This window comes from Squalius cephalus (genome assembly GCF_949319135.1).
Source record: "Squalius cephalus genome assembly, chromosome: 2".
Classification (NCBI taxonomy): Eukaryota; Metazoa; Chordata; class Actinopteri; order Cypriniformes; family Leuciscidae; genus Squalius; species Squalius cephalus.
In genome coordinates this window covers 54,794,778-54,811,235 of record NC_137123.1, presented here as the reverse complement: position 1 = coordinate 54,811,235, position 16,458 = coordinate 54,794,778, and the positions used below count along the sequence as shown (strand labels likewise).

General features: G+C 39.1%; 1 protein-coding gene across 4 annotated transcripts; it reads right to left on the bottom strand.

Moving 5' to 3' along the window:
- Positions 1-124: 124 nt before the first annotated feature.
- cplx2a (complexin 2a) lies at positions 125-12,145 on the bottom strand. Of its 4 annotated transcripts, none has more exons than XM_079859254.1 (4): positions 11,736-12,145; positions 10,877-10,984; positions 4,403-4,581; positions 125-1,245 (listed from the first exon to the last, which is right to left on the bottom strand). In XM_079859254.1, the coding sequence occupies exons 2-4, from the start codon at positions 10,905-10,907 to the stop codon at positions 1,054-1,056; spliced, it is 402 nt and encodes a 133-aa protein (XP_079715380.1). In that variant the 5' UTR covers positions 10,908-10,984; positions 11,736-12,145; the 3' UTR covers positions 125-1,053. The 4 variants fall into 4 exon arrangements, with proteins under 4 accessions (XP_079715380.1, XP_079715382.1, XP_079715381.1 ...); XM_079859256.1 differs by having other exon boundaries at positions 11,437-11,748; XM_079859255.1 differs by lacking the exon at positions 11,736-12,145 and adding an exon at positions 11,274-11,719.
- Between the last annotated feature and the right edge of the window lie 4,313 nt (positions 12,146-16,458).

The following is a 16,458-nucleotide window of genomic DNA, read 5'->3' as shown; positions in this document are numbered from 1 at the left end:
ATATATATATATATTAATCTCTCAATCTGCCTAATATCTGTTCATAAAATCAAACATGCGTCATGCTAACTACACATTTCGTCTTAAAATATTGAGCTATCCCAAATTCCATTAAATTCTGTTTTCAGTATTGAAACACAAACACTAGCTTTGTGTGAATGTTTTATTGTAGTGCCATACACATCAATTCTTGAGACAGACATATCACTTTTCATCTTTTTTTAAAACATTAGAGCCATTCATACAATTCATACGATTTTATTTCTTGTTTTACTGCAAGCCAAGCAAACAGAATATGTTATTATTGCTGAGAATGTTGTAGGTCACAGACAAAAATTCCCCCATGGCTCCAAACAGAGAAATTACAGTCCATTCAAAACACATAGAGTGTCCCTGTGAAACTGAGTTTCAGTCGTAAATCTGACGTAAAGCGCAATGACGATGTGAAAACGCATCTCGACGACACCGTTAAACTGAATTGAGGCATTACATGTTCCAGACTGATGATACTACAGTGCGAGTGTGACAAGATTCACCAGAATGAGCTAAATGGCATAGTGACAAATGTATAAAGGTTGTTGTCATTTAGCTTACAGCGTGGGAAAATGTTATTGCCGCCTTTATCTGATTGCAATCTCAAAACAAGATGTCAGTGAGCACACAAACACTATGGACACACACATGCAAGACTAGAATGTCTTCAACAAAGTTAACGATACTTTTTCCTCATTTCGAACGCTAAATGAACACGGACAGGTGGAACAGACACTCGAACAATTCATGCATATATATATTGCTTTTTACTTATTGAATAATAAATAACTGCCAAAGAGATGATGTGATTTCAGGTTTCCGCGCAAAGATAAAATATGGCTTATATTCTGATAATTAACCCCTCTCGCTTGATTGATCGGTCACTAATATCTAAAGATCCTCACGAATCGAAATGTGTGAAAGGTAAATGGTGTTTTGCTCTAGTGTGCTCTCTTCCCGCCGAAGTCAGTACACGTTAAAATAATATCTAGCTGCGTGTGCTCAAGATTATTCAGGGTATTACTTCTTGAGCATGTCCTGCAGCGGGCCCGGTAGATACTTCATCATCGTGTCCATGATGTTTTCCTCCTCGTCGTCGTCTCCGCAGCCGGATGGTACTGCTTTCTTTGGACGGGTCAGACTGCCTTCGCTCGCCTGCTCCATGGCCGCCTGCGCCTCGGCTTCGGCCACTTCTCGCTTTTTGATGCCGTACTGATACACAACCATAGAGCATGACATTTAAATGTTAAAAATGACAAATATTTGTATAATAAAAAACATTCCCTAGGCCATAAAAGTGCTTACAGCTACAGAAACTCTCATTTAAATCATGCACTTTAGAGTCTTAAGTTAATGTGGTATGTGATATGGTACTGAACGATTATCATACTCAAAATACCAAGTTTAGCAAGATATTGCCAAACAAAACTAACTGGAAGTTGTGTGCATTTATTTTATTTAAATAATTTTAAAGTGGGTATTTTAAGCATTTTAAAAATGAATATTGTCATAATTTACTCACCCTCGTGTTGTTCCAAACCTGTATGAATTTCTGTCTTCTGTGGAACATTTTGAAGAATGTTGATGACCAAACGGTTTTGGTTCCCATTGAATTTTTTGTCCATTTAGGCCCTGTTTACACCTGGTATTAAGATGCGTTTTGGTCCATCGGATCACAAGTGGATGACACTAAATACAGGCGTAAATGTTTTGAATTTGTCCACTTTCGACCACTTACAGAGTTAGTTGAAAACGCATTAGACCGGATTGATTTCATAGTGTAATTGCTCATGTGGTCGAATGTTAGCCTGGCAAGCCAGACCTACATCAAGATGTTAGGTCTGGCAACTCTCCATAGACATGGCTCAATCCGAGGGGCGGGATAAACGACTGTCTTTCAAATTCCCTCTGCACGCAATAGGACAGCGCTTCAACCAACCAGAGCGTTTTCCCAACAGCGGAGCTAACGTTAGTTGATAGATTCAACTTTTGAATCTGGCCGGCAAAACTACGAACACATCTTCCTTTTTTTAAGAATGACTTAAGTGCCGTTCTGTGCTCTTTTCTTAAAGAAAAACCTAACTCCAAGTCCTCCAGAGTCGCGGCCAAAGCCGATTTGAAAGACTGTTCTCCAGCAGCCGCCATTCTTTGTTTTCAAGTAGCAGGGAACCATTGCAACTGTCATCATTATGTTAAGCCTGCCCCGCCTACTCTATACAAGATGTGATTGGCCTGACCCAATTTAGGTTTTTACAGCTCCGAAAGTCAATGGAGAGTTGCTAGACTACCCTGGCTGCAAAATAAATTTTGCTGCCGCTAGGGTGCGTCTAGATTTCTAGGCTAGTCGAATGTGTCTGAACAGCCACAAAAGACCGCCTATTCTCCGCCTGACCAAATGCGTAAACATTATGAGAAGCTCACTATAGCCAGACGGGAAACTTTGTCGGCTGAAGACCCAAGTTTGGGTGGAAGACGGAAAACATACCAAGCACAATGTTCTCTCACGTTCCTGCACGCACTTAGTGTTCGGCGTGGTCTTGCGGCTGTCAGAGCAGAAACTAAAGCTGCTGCTCTCCTTATGCTTTTTCCATTGTTTCATCATTCATATGTAAATTACTTAAGCTTATTTTGTCCATTAGATCGAAAGATCTGAAAAAAAAAAAAACATACATTTACTCGCCCATAGACCCTCCCCTCAAAGAAATCAGGGGCCGGTTTCACAAAGATAGACTTTGACTATGGCTTAGATATAGTAGATAGTCAGACTTCAGATAGACATCTAAATCAGACCGTTGCACAAAGCACTTAAGACTCTGACTATCTTAAGTAGGACTGCACTGCAATGCATTCTGGGTAAAATAAGACACTTTTCAAAACAAAAAACATGGCAGATCGAGTAAGCGCATTCAACCGCTCAGTGCAGTTTACCCCAGCGGAAAATATGTGTTTGTTGGAGGAGTATAACAGTTACAAGGACATTTTACTTGTGAAATTTAGCGGAGAATGTAGTAACAAGCCATTTTCCCTTTTCTTTTGGCTGTTTGTAATGTAACTGATTGTTACTGCTGGTTGCCATGGTAACATAGAGTCTTAAGGGGGTCGCACACCGGACGCGCAGCTCAGCGCCGCGCAGCGCAGCGCCACGTCTTTTAAATTCGAACACATTATTCTCTATGAGAGTACACCATAGACTGTAAGGAGTACACACACCGGCGGCGTCTGTCCGCGGCGCCCAGCAACGGCTCAGGACCGTGTTCAAAATCCTGCCGCTCCACAGAGCGCCATTTACATAGTTTTATATTAAATTTACATTTATGTGTCTCAAATCGTAGTTAATGTATATACGGACTTAACCCCGTGCTGCAATATACATTTAGTTTTACATTTATTTACAGAAATCAGAAAATTGCTGATGTTATCGGATTTTCAGGTGACAGTTGTCCTAGACGTGGCGTGGCGCGGCGCTGAGCTGCGCGTCCGGTGTGCGACCGGCTTTAGACCTAAGTTAGCCTGGGGGTAAGGTTGGGTCAAATTAAATTAAGTCAGTCTTTATTTTTGTGAAACAGTCTAACTTGCATTAGACTAGTCTATGAGCAAATTTGAGACTTGTCTAACACTATAGACCGGTCTAAAATAGCTTTGTGAAACCGGCCCCAGGACAGAAGTGGTTGAAAGTGGACAAAAGAGTCCGACCAGGTGTTAAGGGGTATGTGTCTCCCTCGTCTACTTGTGTTCTGATCGGCCAAAACACATCTTAATGCCAGGTGTAACAGTCTGCTAATGTCAATGGGAACTGAAACTGTCTGGTTACCAACATTCTTCAAAATGTATTTTTATGTTCCACAGAGAAAGAAGGAGATACAGGTTTGGAACAACATGACGGTGAGTAAATGATTTTTGGGTGAACTGTCCCTTTAATAAGATAAAAAAATATTGACTTGAGTTGACTTCAGAAGGTTTGGCAGAGACTTTAAGGATGGCTAACGATTATCTTCCAAGAAGCAAATGAAACTAGATGGCATTTGATAATGATGGCTTTTTTATACCATGGTCTGGGTGAATACCCGATTCTGATTGGCTGCAGGGTGTCCATTAAAAAGTGATAGAGGACACCTAGTAAATAAACCGTCAGGTGTAACAAGGGAAACCAAGTTATTGTTTGTAAAAACTTTAGATTTCGATTGTAAAACTAATTAAAATAGAAACTAATGTTTTAAAAATGTGTTATTTGGCAAGTGACCATGGTATAAGCGGGTTAAGGTGTCCATTGTCAGGTATTAATGGACTTTGTCGTCCATTAATACCTGACAATGGACACCTCGTCGGGCATTAACCCTTACATGTAAGATGTTCTACTGCTTGCTCTAACCTTGTCTCTGATGCCCTGTCTTATCACTTCCCGCTCTTGTTCCATCTTGGTGTGTTTGGCCTTCCTCTCTTCCTCCTCTTGTCTGAGAGCTTCCTGTCTCTCCTCTTCCTTCTCTTTTTCTGCTTCAGGGTCTTTGTCCTCCTCTCCTCCCAGCATTTTACCAACATCAGGAGGGCCTCCTGCAAACAGATAAGAGATGAGTTATGTTATAAATTAAAATGTATATTGTTGTTTTAATAGCCTATAATTTAGGTAGTGTAGGAGAACTACCATTCAAAAGTTTTTGAAAAGTCACTCCAGTCTTCTGTGTCGCATGATTCTTCAGAAATCATTCTAATATGCTGACTTGATGCTCAAAAAAACATTTCTTAGTATTATCAATGATGAAAACACATTTTTTTTTCAGGATTCGTTAATGAATAGAAAGTTCCAGAGAACAGCATTTATTTGAAATAGATGAACATTATAAATGTCTTTGCTCTCATTTTTGAATCAGATTAATCCATCATTGCTGAATAAAATGAATTTCTTTCCAAGACAAACATACAAAAAAATCTTGCTGACCCAAACACTTTTGAATGGTGGTGTATATTTGGTAGTTCTGAAATTACATTGGTTTGCTATAAACTGAAAAACACCGTCCCACTTTATCTTGAGAAAAAAAAATGATGACGAAGCCAAAAAAGCCCAACCCAAAAGTGAACTTATAAATAAAACATTCTAACCTGGAGGCACACACACATTCCACAGCATCAGAGAAAAATATCAGATGAAGAATCTATCCAACCACTGAATGAAGTACTGTCTGTGGAATTAAACAGAAACACTGTGGAGCATCCTAGCAGGAACAGGAATAATTTATGGACTGGTCACAGTACCAATGCCTCTGTCCCAGGGAGGCCTCGACACACTTCCAAAAATATACAGAGGGAATGTCACCTTGCCTCTATAGTAGTACTGAGAGAACATTAGTTTCAGATCTCCCAAGACTTCTTCAGCAAAGTCTGAAATGTGAAACGAGGATATATGCGCCAATGATCTGGCTTTGTGTGATGTGAAGAAGAGGGGGAGTGCTATGTATCAACAATTTCTGTGGTCTGGCTCTCACCACCCACTGAAACACAAACTGTGCATCATCAGAACATTCCACAAGGCGAAGAATGTTCTAACTAGTGCAAAATCAAGGGAGAAGCTGCTGACGGAAACCACTGATCTATATAGAATGACATGTCATTATATAGATCAGTGGAGTAAACGCATAAAGAACGAGATGGAAGCCTGTGGCTAAAAGAACCAAGATGTCCAAATACAAAACAGGTAAGAAAATAAAATAGACCCCAAAATTGTGGCCGGATTGCCTGAAAACTTTCCAAGTATCTTTTATCTTATTAGGTTAACCAAATACAGTATTTTTTTTATTTTTTACATTTTTTTTTATTACTTCGAGATCAAATAACAATTGGTGGACCAACTTTCGAAGACATTGATTAGGTGTAAATTATAATTTAATATTTGCTGTTGCAGATTATTTCAATGTCAGCAAGCGTTAATTGTGAGACAATGAACTTACTGATATTTTATATTCCGCTGATTGACCTTCTGCCTATAGGTGGCACTATTTTTATTTGGCGGCGGCGGCGGGGGGGATCTGTGTATGTTTTTGAGTGTATATGTATATGCTCTCTGTGTCTGTATGCGCTCTTGAGAGCCTGTTTATTTTTCAGTGTAGTGTATGTCTATGGAAGTCATGTTCTTGACGCCTGTGAGTGAATTTGGGGCAAATTTAATCCATAGTGTTCAATATCCTTGAATTTTAGCTTTAAAAACAGAATATATAAAAAGAATGAGCAACAGCAACCATATAGACATGGTGAAACAAAAATTCACCAGTCTGGTTCACATTACAGTGTTAACATATGGTGTTGCATGTGCTCTTTTCCAGATTTGTACCTCTCGACAGATGGCATCGAAATGGTTCTCCTTCTGAAACGTTGAAACAAAGCTGGTATTTTCACACAAGTCTGTGATTGAAGACTCACTGTCCCTAATATACTGCTCTGAGACTGAAATATTTAGTCTTGTGAACAGTGAGGGCAGCTGGTGCTCTTCACACTGTCCTCTGCTGCTGTCAGCTGCTCTGTGGCCTCGCTCCAGCGGTGACATCAGCTCTTCTACTGTAAACACACTCCAGCTCGCGTCTCAAAGCGCTGAAGCAAATATTTGAACTGCATGGCCATTTGGGCATCCACATCACAGGACCTCACCACATCACTCCACACAAACAAGCTTTCACATTAGGTATATTGAAGGTGAGAGATGGTCCATTATTATATGAACCAGAGCCTTGCCTCTATATTCATGCACCATGGTATTTATATAGTACTTAATGGTATGAATCCAATGGCACGGTCCAGAAATACACGGTAGGGTAGAGACCTTGTTAGATAGTCTTTTCTTCCATATTGTGACGTATTTCCGAATGAAACTGCTTCTCGAACAAGAAAAAATGTTGGGCGGGACTTGATTTTGTCCATCAGGAATTGATTGGATGGTTTTGGTTTGCTATTGCTGTGATTTCACGTGAGTGACAGGTTGTCCCGCCCTCATGCCAGTAAACACGTCATCAGAGAAGAGATGTTATAAAAGGGAGGGTAAGTCATTTTTAATCACTAAATTACTAGTACACATTAATAAAAAAAAATAAATAATAATAATGATGTGCACAAAAAAAATCATTTAGAATAAGGCAATATTGCATACAAATAATTTTGATTTCAGGGTGACTTTAATAAACTATTATATATTGCATAAAAATAGCCGAACACGGAAAGTAGCTATAAGCACATCATTTGAAAAATTTATTTAAAATCAATTCAAATCAAAAATCTAATTTTATTGACCAAAAACATAATATTTAGCTGTGTCTAACCCTGTTCCCACATGATTTTTCTCCAATTTCAAAACATGTAACATTACTTAAAATTGGTGACACCCAGGAAGTGACATCATTTGGACCCTTACTATGTTATGATGGGAAACCAAGTGGTACATTAGTAAACATTAAATAATAATGAACTGCACGTATACAGCATTCATTGATCTTTGTTAATGTTGATTTCAGCGTTTACTAATACTTTATTAAAATCTTGTTAATATTGTGTAAATGCACTGTGAACATCATGAACAGCTGTATTTTTATTAACTAACATTAACAAAGATGAACAAATACAGTAACAAATGTATTGCTCATGGTTTGTTCATGTTAGTTAATACATTAACTAATGAACCTTATTGTAAAGTGTTACCAAACAAGTGAGCAATATCTTTCAAATTTCTTGTAGATTTTTACACAAACTTACTGCATTTGTTAAGCTTAAAGGGTTAGTTCACCCAAAAATTCTGTCTTGGTTCTTGTGGAAGTTCAAACGCGCTGCGCAACACGAAAATTAACCTCATTGGTTCTTCCTGAAGCTCAAACGCGCTGCGTAACACGAGAATGAACCTCATTGGTTCTTCCTGAAGCTCAAACGCGCTGCGTAAAACGAGAATGAACCTCATTGGTTCTTGAGGAAGCTCAAACACGCTGCGTTACACGAGAATGAACCTCATTGGTTCTTGAGGAAGCTCAAACGTGCTGCGTAACACGAGAATGAACCTCATTGGTTCTTCCTGAAGCTCAAACATGCTGCGTAACACAAGAATGAACCTCATTGGCTCTTGAGGAAGCTCAAACGTGCTGCGTAACACAAGAATGAACCTCATTGGTTCTTCCTGAAGCTCAAACGCGCTGCGTAAAACGAGAATGAACCTCATTGGTTCTTCCTGAAGCTCAAACGCGCTGCGTAACACGAGAATGAACCTCATTGGTTCTTCCTGAAGCTCAAACGCGCTGCGTAACACGAGAATGAACCTCATTGGTTCTTCCTGAAGCTCAAACGCGCTGCGTAACACGAGAATGAACCTCATTGGTTCTTCCTGAAGCTCAAACGCGCTGCGTAAAACGAGAATGAACCTCATTGGTTCTTGAGGAAGCTCAAACGTGCTGCGTAACACGAGAATGAACCTCATTGGTTCTTCCTGAAGCTCAAACATGCTGCGTAACACAAGAATGAACCTCATTGGCTCTTGAGGAAGCTCAAACGTGCTGCGTAACACAAGAATGAACCTCATTGGCTCTTGAGGAAGCTCAAACGTGCTGCGTAACACCAAAATGAACCTTATTGGTTCTTGAGGAAGCTCAAACGTGCTGTGTAACACGAGAATGAACCTCATTGGCTCTTGAGGAAGCTCAAACGTGCTGCGTAACACGAGAATGAACCTCATTGGCTCTTGAGGAAGCTCAAACGTGCTGCGTAACACGAGAATGAACCTCATTGGCTCTAGAGGAAGCTCAAACGTGCTGCGTAACACGAAAATTAACCTCATTGGCTCTTGAGGAAGCTCAAACGTGCTGCGTAACACGAGAATGAACCTCATTGGCTCTTGAGGAAGCTCAAACGTGCTGCGTAACACGAAAATTAACCTCATTGGTTCTTGCTGAAGCTCAAACCTGCTGCGTAACACAAGAATGAACCTCATTGGTTCTTCCTGAAGCTCAAACGCGCTGTGTAACACAAGAATGAACCTCATTGGTTCTTCCTGAAGCTCAAACGTGCTGCATAACACAAGAATGAACCTCATTGGTTCTTCCTGAAGCTCAAACATGCTGCGTAACACAAGAATGAACCTCATTGGTTCTTCCTGAAGCTCAAACATGCTGCGTAACACAAGAATGAACCTCATTGGTTTTTTGCATGTCAAGTGAACATGCTTGAGCTTACATTTACCATACCTGATGTGTGCGTTGATGAATGTTTATATGTGAATAAAAGCCTAAATTCAACCTGCTGTTCATATAAAGTGATCGTGTCTCTTAAAGCTACACTGTGTAACTTTTTTAGTTCATTCTTAGCAAAAAACACTTAGTTCTTTCAAAAATATATGTGCTCATTAATGTGTGTGTGTGTGTGTGTGTGTGTGTGTGTGTGTGTGTGTGTGCGTGCGTACTCACATTTGAAAGAGAGAATTAAAACATCAACGCGACAGACAAATCAGCAAGACCATAGTCAATATTGGAGTAACTTTTCCCAGATGGAAAGAGCTCATGAGGAGAAAAGATTTTAAAACGGACGCCGAGGTTGCCTGCTTTCTTCTCGACAGGTAATTCAGCCTGTTGTAATTCATTTGTGTAAATTCGAAGTTTTATAGTTGCTTGTCTAACCATAGCATGGTTGTGCATAACGCCAGAACGACCTCTAGTATAACTTCATCCTCGCGTCAGTGGTGAAAAAGTATTGTTTACCTTGTAACATAAATCTGTGCTGCGACGGATCACAGGTGATGAATAGTTTTAAAGGCGCAATTTTTTAAGCTATATATAAAAAAGGACACTGTAAATTTTAGTTATTTTTAATTGCTTTTACTTTGTACACATTGTAACGTTAGCCTAATCTGATTATGCTGGGATAGCCGATTCCAAGGGTGACGTTTACCTCCTGACATCTGTCCTGTAGTTTTATTCATTTTAGACGTATTGTTTATTATTGTCATGGACGAAGTCGATAACTGGAAGCCATGTTAATCTTGGAATAATACGGCCACAGTAGGAGTTAAAACGCCCTCGGAATTGAGAGGAACAGAAACTAATATTCACTGGGTAGTCATATACAATTTCACCGCTAGATGGGGGTAAAAATCACACAGTGTAGCTTTAAGAAAATTTGGACTAAACCGCTCAATTCATATGAATTTGTTTTAAGATCTCTTTATGAACTTTTTGAAGCATCAAAGTGGTAGTTGCGTAGTTGTCAACGGAGGGACAGAAAGCTCTCAGATTTCATCAAAAAGATTTTCATTTGTGTTCCGTGAGTATTGACATTTAATATTAAACTATCCCTTTAACCATTAAACTATTACCAGAAAAAAAATCTAATATATTTTTTTTAATGTATGAAAATGTGAAAAACTAAATGTGTAACCCTGTTAGCCATTCTGCCATTGTTTATTTGAATTTAATCAAATTGGTCTAAGTAATTTTTATCTTTAATTAATATAGACAATAAATGAATAGACTGAAGGTTAAGAACCTCCTTCCACGGACAATTTCTTCGAAAGGTAGAAAGAAAAAAAATCTCAGGTCTTCTGTACCCCATTCGTAGAAAGCGCCTAATAATGATGATGAGAGGCAAATGGCATGCTGTACGGGACAGTGTCCTCCAAGCAGAGGTAGCCTATACAGTGCGTCTCTGACACGGCAAGAGAAGCCCAACGCCGACTAGTGTTGCTTCAGACAGTAACATAACCTTCTCTCTGGTGCGTAAAGCTGAACAGCGAACGACTTTCAGGGAGCGCGCACGTGACCGCTGCTGCAGCACTACAGCACTGATTCAAGTCTTTCATTGCAACTTTAATCTTCTAATGGGACTATACACTCACCTCCCAAAGCTGCCTTCATCAGGAAATTCATGATGGCTTTTCAAGTGTTCTTGTCCTTGTCCTTGGCACTTCAAAAACGTGAGAGCAGATATCGTTTTACTGCCAGATCTGTAATTAAAATAAACATTGGTTTCAATAATAATAATGACGATAATAAATGAAACGCTTAAAATATTAATATCTATCCTTTATACATAAACCTAATAACACATTTTACGCGTAGACTTAATAATATTAATAGCTAAATTGACGAGACTGCAGCTCAATAAAGCAAGCACAACTTGATCAGAACGCTTTGTCCTTCAGCTCAGAAGGTGCAATGTGAAACCGGTTTTGCACATGTATTTTCTTTCATCGCTGGTCTTTGACTTAAAATAATCGAGCAAATGTCACTCACATCTTCCACTGTGACAGATCATCAAATCCCTCCGTGCAACTGATGCTGATAGCGACAATTAGCCTGTCACACTAGCAAACCCACAGTGCTGAGCTAATTCAATTCATTTGCGTCACTGTCACTATCACCACCGTGCGTATTTTAGATTAAAAAAAATATATACCTATCAACTTCCGGGGGTCAGAGATCCAGAAGGTAACTTTGTACTTAGCGACCAATGACTCCCTTAATCCAGAGCAGGACAGTAGTCATATGGCCCAAGCTCGCTAGGATCTCTACAAAGTGTTTTGCGTTAGCAGTCGTTTCGACCTCAGTAGTCTTGGTGCATTACCTTACTTGAACCCCCGCCGCAAAGGCACGGCAGTATCTAATACACAAGCCGTTTTCAGCACCACCGTCGCTGGACAGCGCCTGCTCGTGACCGCGCACCTCCAAAACCCCTAAGAAATGCGATGTAAATACCTGCAAAAGGTCCGCGGATGGAGCGAGCAATCGTGCCGATTCGGAAGTTGACGTGGGCCAGTTGTGGAGGATGTGTATGATTAACCCACTATGAGCATCCCTGATTCTCCAGGCGTCTCTTCCTGCTCGCCCAGCGCCTGTTAGAGTGTTAGCCACGGGAACTGCAGCAAGACGGTGAAAGCCCTGTGCATCACAAGCAGCCTTTTTCCATCAAAACATCCCACGTTCCCAGCCGGAGAGCGGAGCAATTAATTGGAGGTGCCGGTGTGAAACGCGCCTCTGCCAATGCTTAGCAGGAGATCCTTCCGCTACTGTTGTAAGCTTCGTGTAACAGATGCTGTCAGACCTGGAGAATGAAAGATGGATGGATCTTCACCCCTCATGACTTGGGCGTCGAAGTCCCTAAAGAGAAAGTGCTGATTCAGAATCTTTGGTTCAGACTGGGCTTGCCCTTTACAGGTACAACACACCCACATTAACCTTGGATGCACAGTGGCCTCAAAATGCAATGCATTTGGACACTTCAGTCACATCTAAAGTGGTTAAATGAATGTGATTGCATTCGGTAAGAAAACATCAAATGTGCAATACACACAATCATTCACATTTTTTTGTTTTGTATTCAAATTAATACTTCTATTCAGCATGAAAAAAATTGAGAGTAAAAATAGGCCTAATGTTACAAAAGATTTCAATTTAAAATAAATGCTGCTCTTTCGAACATTCTATTCATCAAAGAATCAAGGTTCCCACAAAAATATTAAGCCGCAGAACTGTTTTCAACATCCAAAATAATAAGAAATGTTACTTGAGCAGCAAATCAGCATATTAAAATACATTTCTGAAGGATCACGTGACACAGAAGACTGGAGTAATGATGCTGAAAATCCAATTAAATTGTAATATTTCACATGATTACTGTTTTACTCGATTTTAGATGCAGCCTTGGCGAGCAGAAGAAACTTCTCTCAGAAACATCAAAAATGACCCCAAACTTTTGAAATCTCACTTTATCAGGAATGATCAGGACACTTTATGGTTGTCAAACACCTGTTTTTATTCTCCTAGGACACCTGTGTGAACTCATGAAAGATTACGTCATATAAAACTGCACAGTGGACAGTTGGTTTAAAGTAAATGAAAACATTAAGAAGAAAAGTTCTGAGAAACAATTCATTTAATGTGAATAATAAAAAATAATCACAATAACACAACCATTAACCATTTTTCAACAACATCGGCTTTAGGCGTTTGCCAATCACTTTAAGTGCTCTGCATTGACAAATTGAATGCATGAGGTCACCCTTCCCATGCTAACAAAAGAAAGAAGGATAGCAAGAAAGAAAAAGACAGTTTTATATTCACACCAGAAGCACGAAGTGGCATTTAGCAGGTTATTTTGATCCAAAGCATTCTGCAATACAATTATAGGGACAAGAACATTGCATTTAAAGGGGTCCTATATACTTACCCACTTTTTTCCCATGGAAAACTGCTAATCACAACACACTGGGCCAGCTAACCAATCACAACACATTTCGTATTTCGGAAGAAGGGGCTTCATCGAAATCAGCGTTCGAGGCAGACTGGGGAGAGAGGTGCTGTAATAATGTAAAATATGTAAAAAAAATCAAGCATGAAAACATATTACACCCCAAAAACAAAATCAAGACTTCGTAAAAGGGCATAATACCCCTTTAAGCACTTTTTTTTTTTTTTTACTTAGAGTGATTTTTCAAGATGTGTATGCAGAAAGCTGTCTGACACCAAAGAATCAATATCCAGTAAGACCTTGGGGACACCTTAAAGCCGAAGACACACCACATGACTCTGCATGATTCAAACACACCCTCGCTCAACACTGCAGTGCGCAAAGGTTCTCCCTACAGTCATAACACCTCCCTGTTGCTGTAGTGTTATTAAAAACTGCACTGATGCAACTGACCCATGAAAAGGTTTAGTATTCCTGTGCTCTCTCTGCTGAGAGGAGACTGTATGTTTACCAAACTGAAAAGTATAATTCTTTTCAAAATAAATGTTTTAAAAAGGCGGGTTATGCCATATGTATGGCTTTCTTATTCATTTTCGTTTATTGTAAAGCATTATCTGTAAAAACAAACTTTTTTTCTTCTTTTAAATCAACTTAGGTAATAAATGTGATTCAGATAGCATAATAATTTGAGTTTCTATTTATTAAACCAATTTCCTTTGTTGTATTAACTCAAATTTTGAATTTCAATGAACTCAAAATTTTAAGGCAACCAGGTAACTTACTTGTTTAAGTTAAACCAACAATATTTTTTACAGTGTATTGTGAAGGGTCATATTCTGCACAGTCATGCAGAGACAAAGCACAACCAAAACAAAGTTCTTCCGCAAAACACAGTTTTCTTTATTTTAACCGAAAGAGGGGCAAAAATGACACATTAATAACAAGCTAAAATTTTAAAGAACCTTTTTCCAATCTAAAGAACCTTTTGTGCATTTGAAAGGCCCAATGGATGTCAAAGTTTGTTCATGGAGCCGTAAATGCCGATAAAGAACCTTTATTTTTAAGAGTGTATGTCATCAAAGTGGACAGGGGTAGAAGCAGTACAGGAGGACGTTTCACAACAATGTGATTTCGTCTTTTTTTCTTTGTTTAAAAATGAACAACCATCCACTTTTCCTCATTTCTTTCATCACGCAGATACATGTCTGAGTTTGACAAAGGAGGCATAGCGGGTCATTATATCAAGCAATGAACAGAAACGCCCACTGAGATCATCAGTTGCATTGATCATGAATGTAGATCAATATTAAGGGACTGAGAGAGAAAGCGCGAGAGAGAGAGAGAGAGAGAGATGATGGTTTACGGTCCAACTGTTTCTGCTGAATTTTTGTTCTGTGAGCATTTATCACTTCTGGACTGCAGCCAAATGGGAAACACTGATTTATTCACTCTCAGCGCAGAGAGCTGAGTGGACAAAAAGAGGAGGGAGCGGGGAGAGGAGAGCAGACTGATTATTGAAGAACTGGAAGAATAAGAGAAAGAGAATTATGTGTTTGAAATATCTTATAAATATCGTGCACAGGTCATATTCATCTCTGCCATCTCCTTTCCACCGTGTAGAGCGTCCCTGAAGAGTTATTCGTGCTGGCATTCCCCACAGGTTATGACTGTCTGCAACAGAACTCAGCAAAATAGGGAGGGACAGCATGAGAAAAGACATTTTGCATTGACTCTAGCTCTAAAATGTGATGAAGTGAAAAATAAACCTGTAGGCCTACTTATTCCAAAAGTGTGAATGGTGGCATCCCTAATAACGCACTTTATGTACACTTCTACTCTCCATCACAGACTATTACTTATTTCCCGGCTAGTCATTTTCCCAACAGTGACATAGTAACCTGGACTGTCTTACTTGTAAATGTAATCTTACTTAACAGCAGAGTAGCCATTTTTGATTTCAATAATTCTGGAACTGAATGAATATTTACTTGTAAAACTGGAGGTAACAGCAAAAGTTGGAAATATATACAAGTTAGAAGTGAAGAGCTGATATCTTACACTGAAAAATGTGAAATGACTGTGACATTTATTTAAAGTGTCTGTTTTGTTCATACAAAAGTATTTTGCGTTCAACATTGGAGTGTTGATGTTCAGAACATACTGAAATTATTGTTGTTTTATTCATTTTTCTGGTGTTTAGTAAATATAACAGAAAATATGATGCATATTTTAAAAAGACATCACAATAAATAAAGGTCTTTCAAAGTTGTCAGTAAGTAAAGTAAATTCAATGTTGGCTAACAAATCGTTTTTAGTTTTATTTTACTTTTTCTTAAGCTTTTGTTTATGATAAAATTAAGTTGGAAAAATAAAAAATATATATTATATTGAGCTAGGCTATAAATAACATTTTGGCTTATGTCTAAATAAGTATTTTAAGGTAGGCTATGTGGTCTTTATAATACGCTAAATCTTTTTTTTAATGAATATTTTTGTCTTGAAGAGAATACATACGTTTGATTATTATTAAAAGTTTAAGGTCTGAACCAAACCATAAATATGTAACTTGAGGAGAAAAAAAAGCATTTATCTCTAACAAATTAAAATAGATTCCAAAAAAGAAAGTTCGCTCTTTTTTTCAGTGTATATCTTCATAATTCAAAGATAATTTGTTACCAGTGACAGCAGAATAGTTGTCACATTTTAGATAATGACTAGTAGAAAATGAAGTAATAGCCCACTGCTAAGATAATGTTAAGAAAAAAATACTTGAAGTAGCCTAAAAAAAAGCACTATTAACGTAAAAATGATAGTAGGCTAAGTTTAAAGAAACACATTAAAACGGCTTGCCATAGGTACCTGTCATTGCGTGGTTATCCCGTGACAGATAACCTCATTAAGTCTGTGGACTGTGTTTGGTGCTCGTCTTTGCTTTGAAAGTGCCCTTCCTTCCCCTCTCTCACGTTTCACTGCGACACGCTGGGTTAAGAATGCTCTGCTACACTCCCACCCCTCCCCCATCCTCTCCCCCATCCTCTCCCATCCACGCCTCGGGTTTTTACAAAGCGCAGTTTGAGGAAAGAGTCGCTTTTGATTATGCAACATGGTCCACTTTTACGCACATCATGTCAATACCACTGCAATGCAGCACCGAACGAGCGCGCGTCCGTCCGCACTGCTGCTGCTCTTCTGCAGTCGCGCGACTGGCACGCGATCATCTCGCGCGATTGA

Excerpts from the sequence above, each read along its gene's own strand:
- cplx2a (XM_079859254.1), bottom strand. The coding sequence starts at position 10,907 with ATGAATTTCCTGATGAAGGCAGCTTTGGGAG. Across the intron at positions 4,582-10,876 it reads GATGAAGGCAGCTTTGGGAG|GAGGCCCTCCTGATGTTGGT; the intron begins GTGAGTGTATAG and ends ATCTGTTTGCAG. Across the intron at positions 1,246-4,402 it reads GACAGGGCATCAGAGACAAG|TACGGCATCAAAAAGCGAGA; the intron begins GTTAGAGCAAGC and ends GTTGTGTATCAG.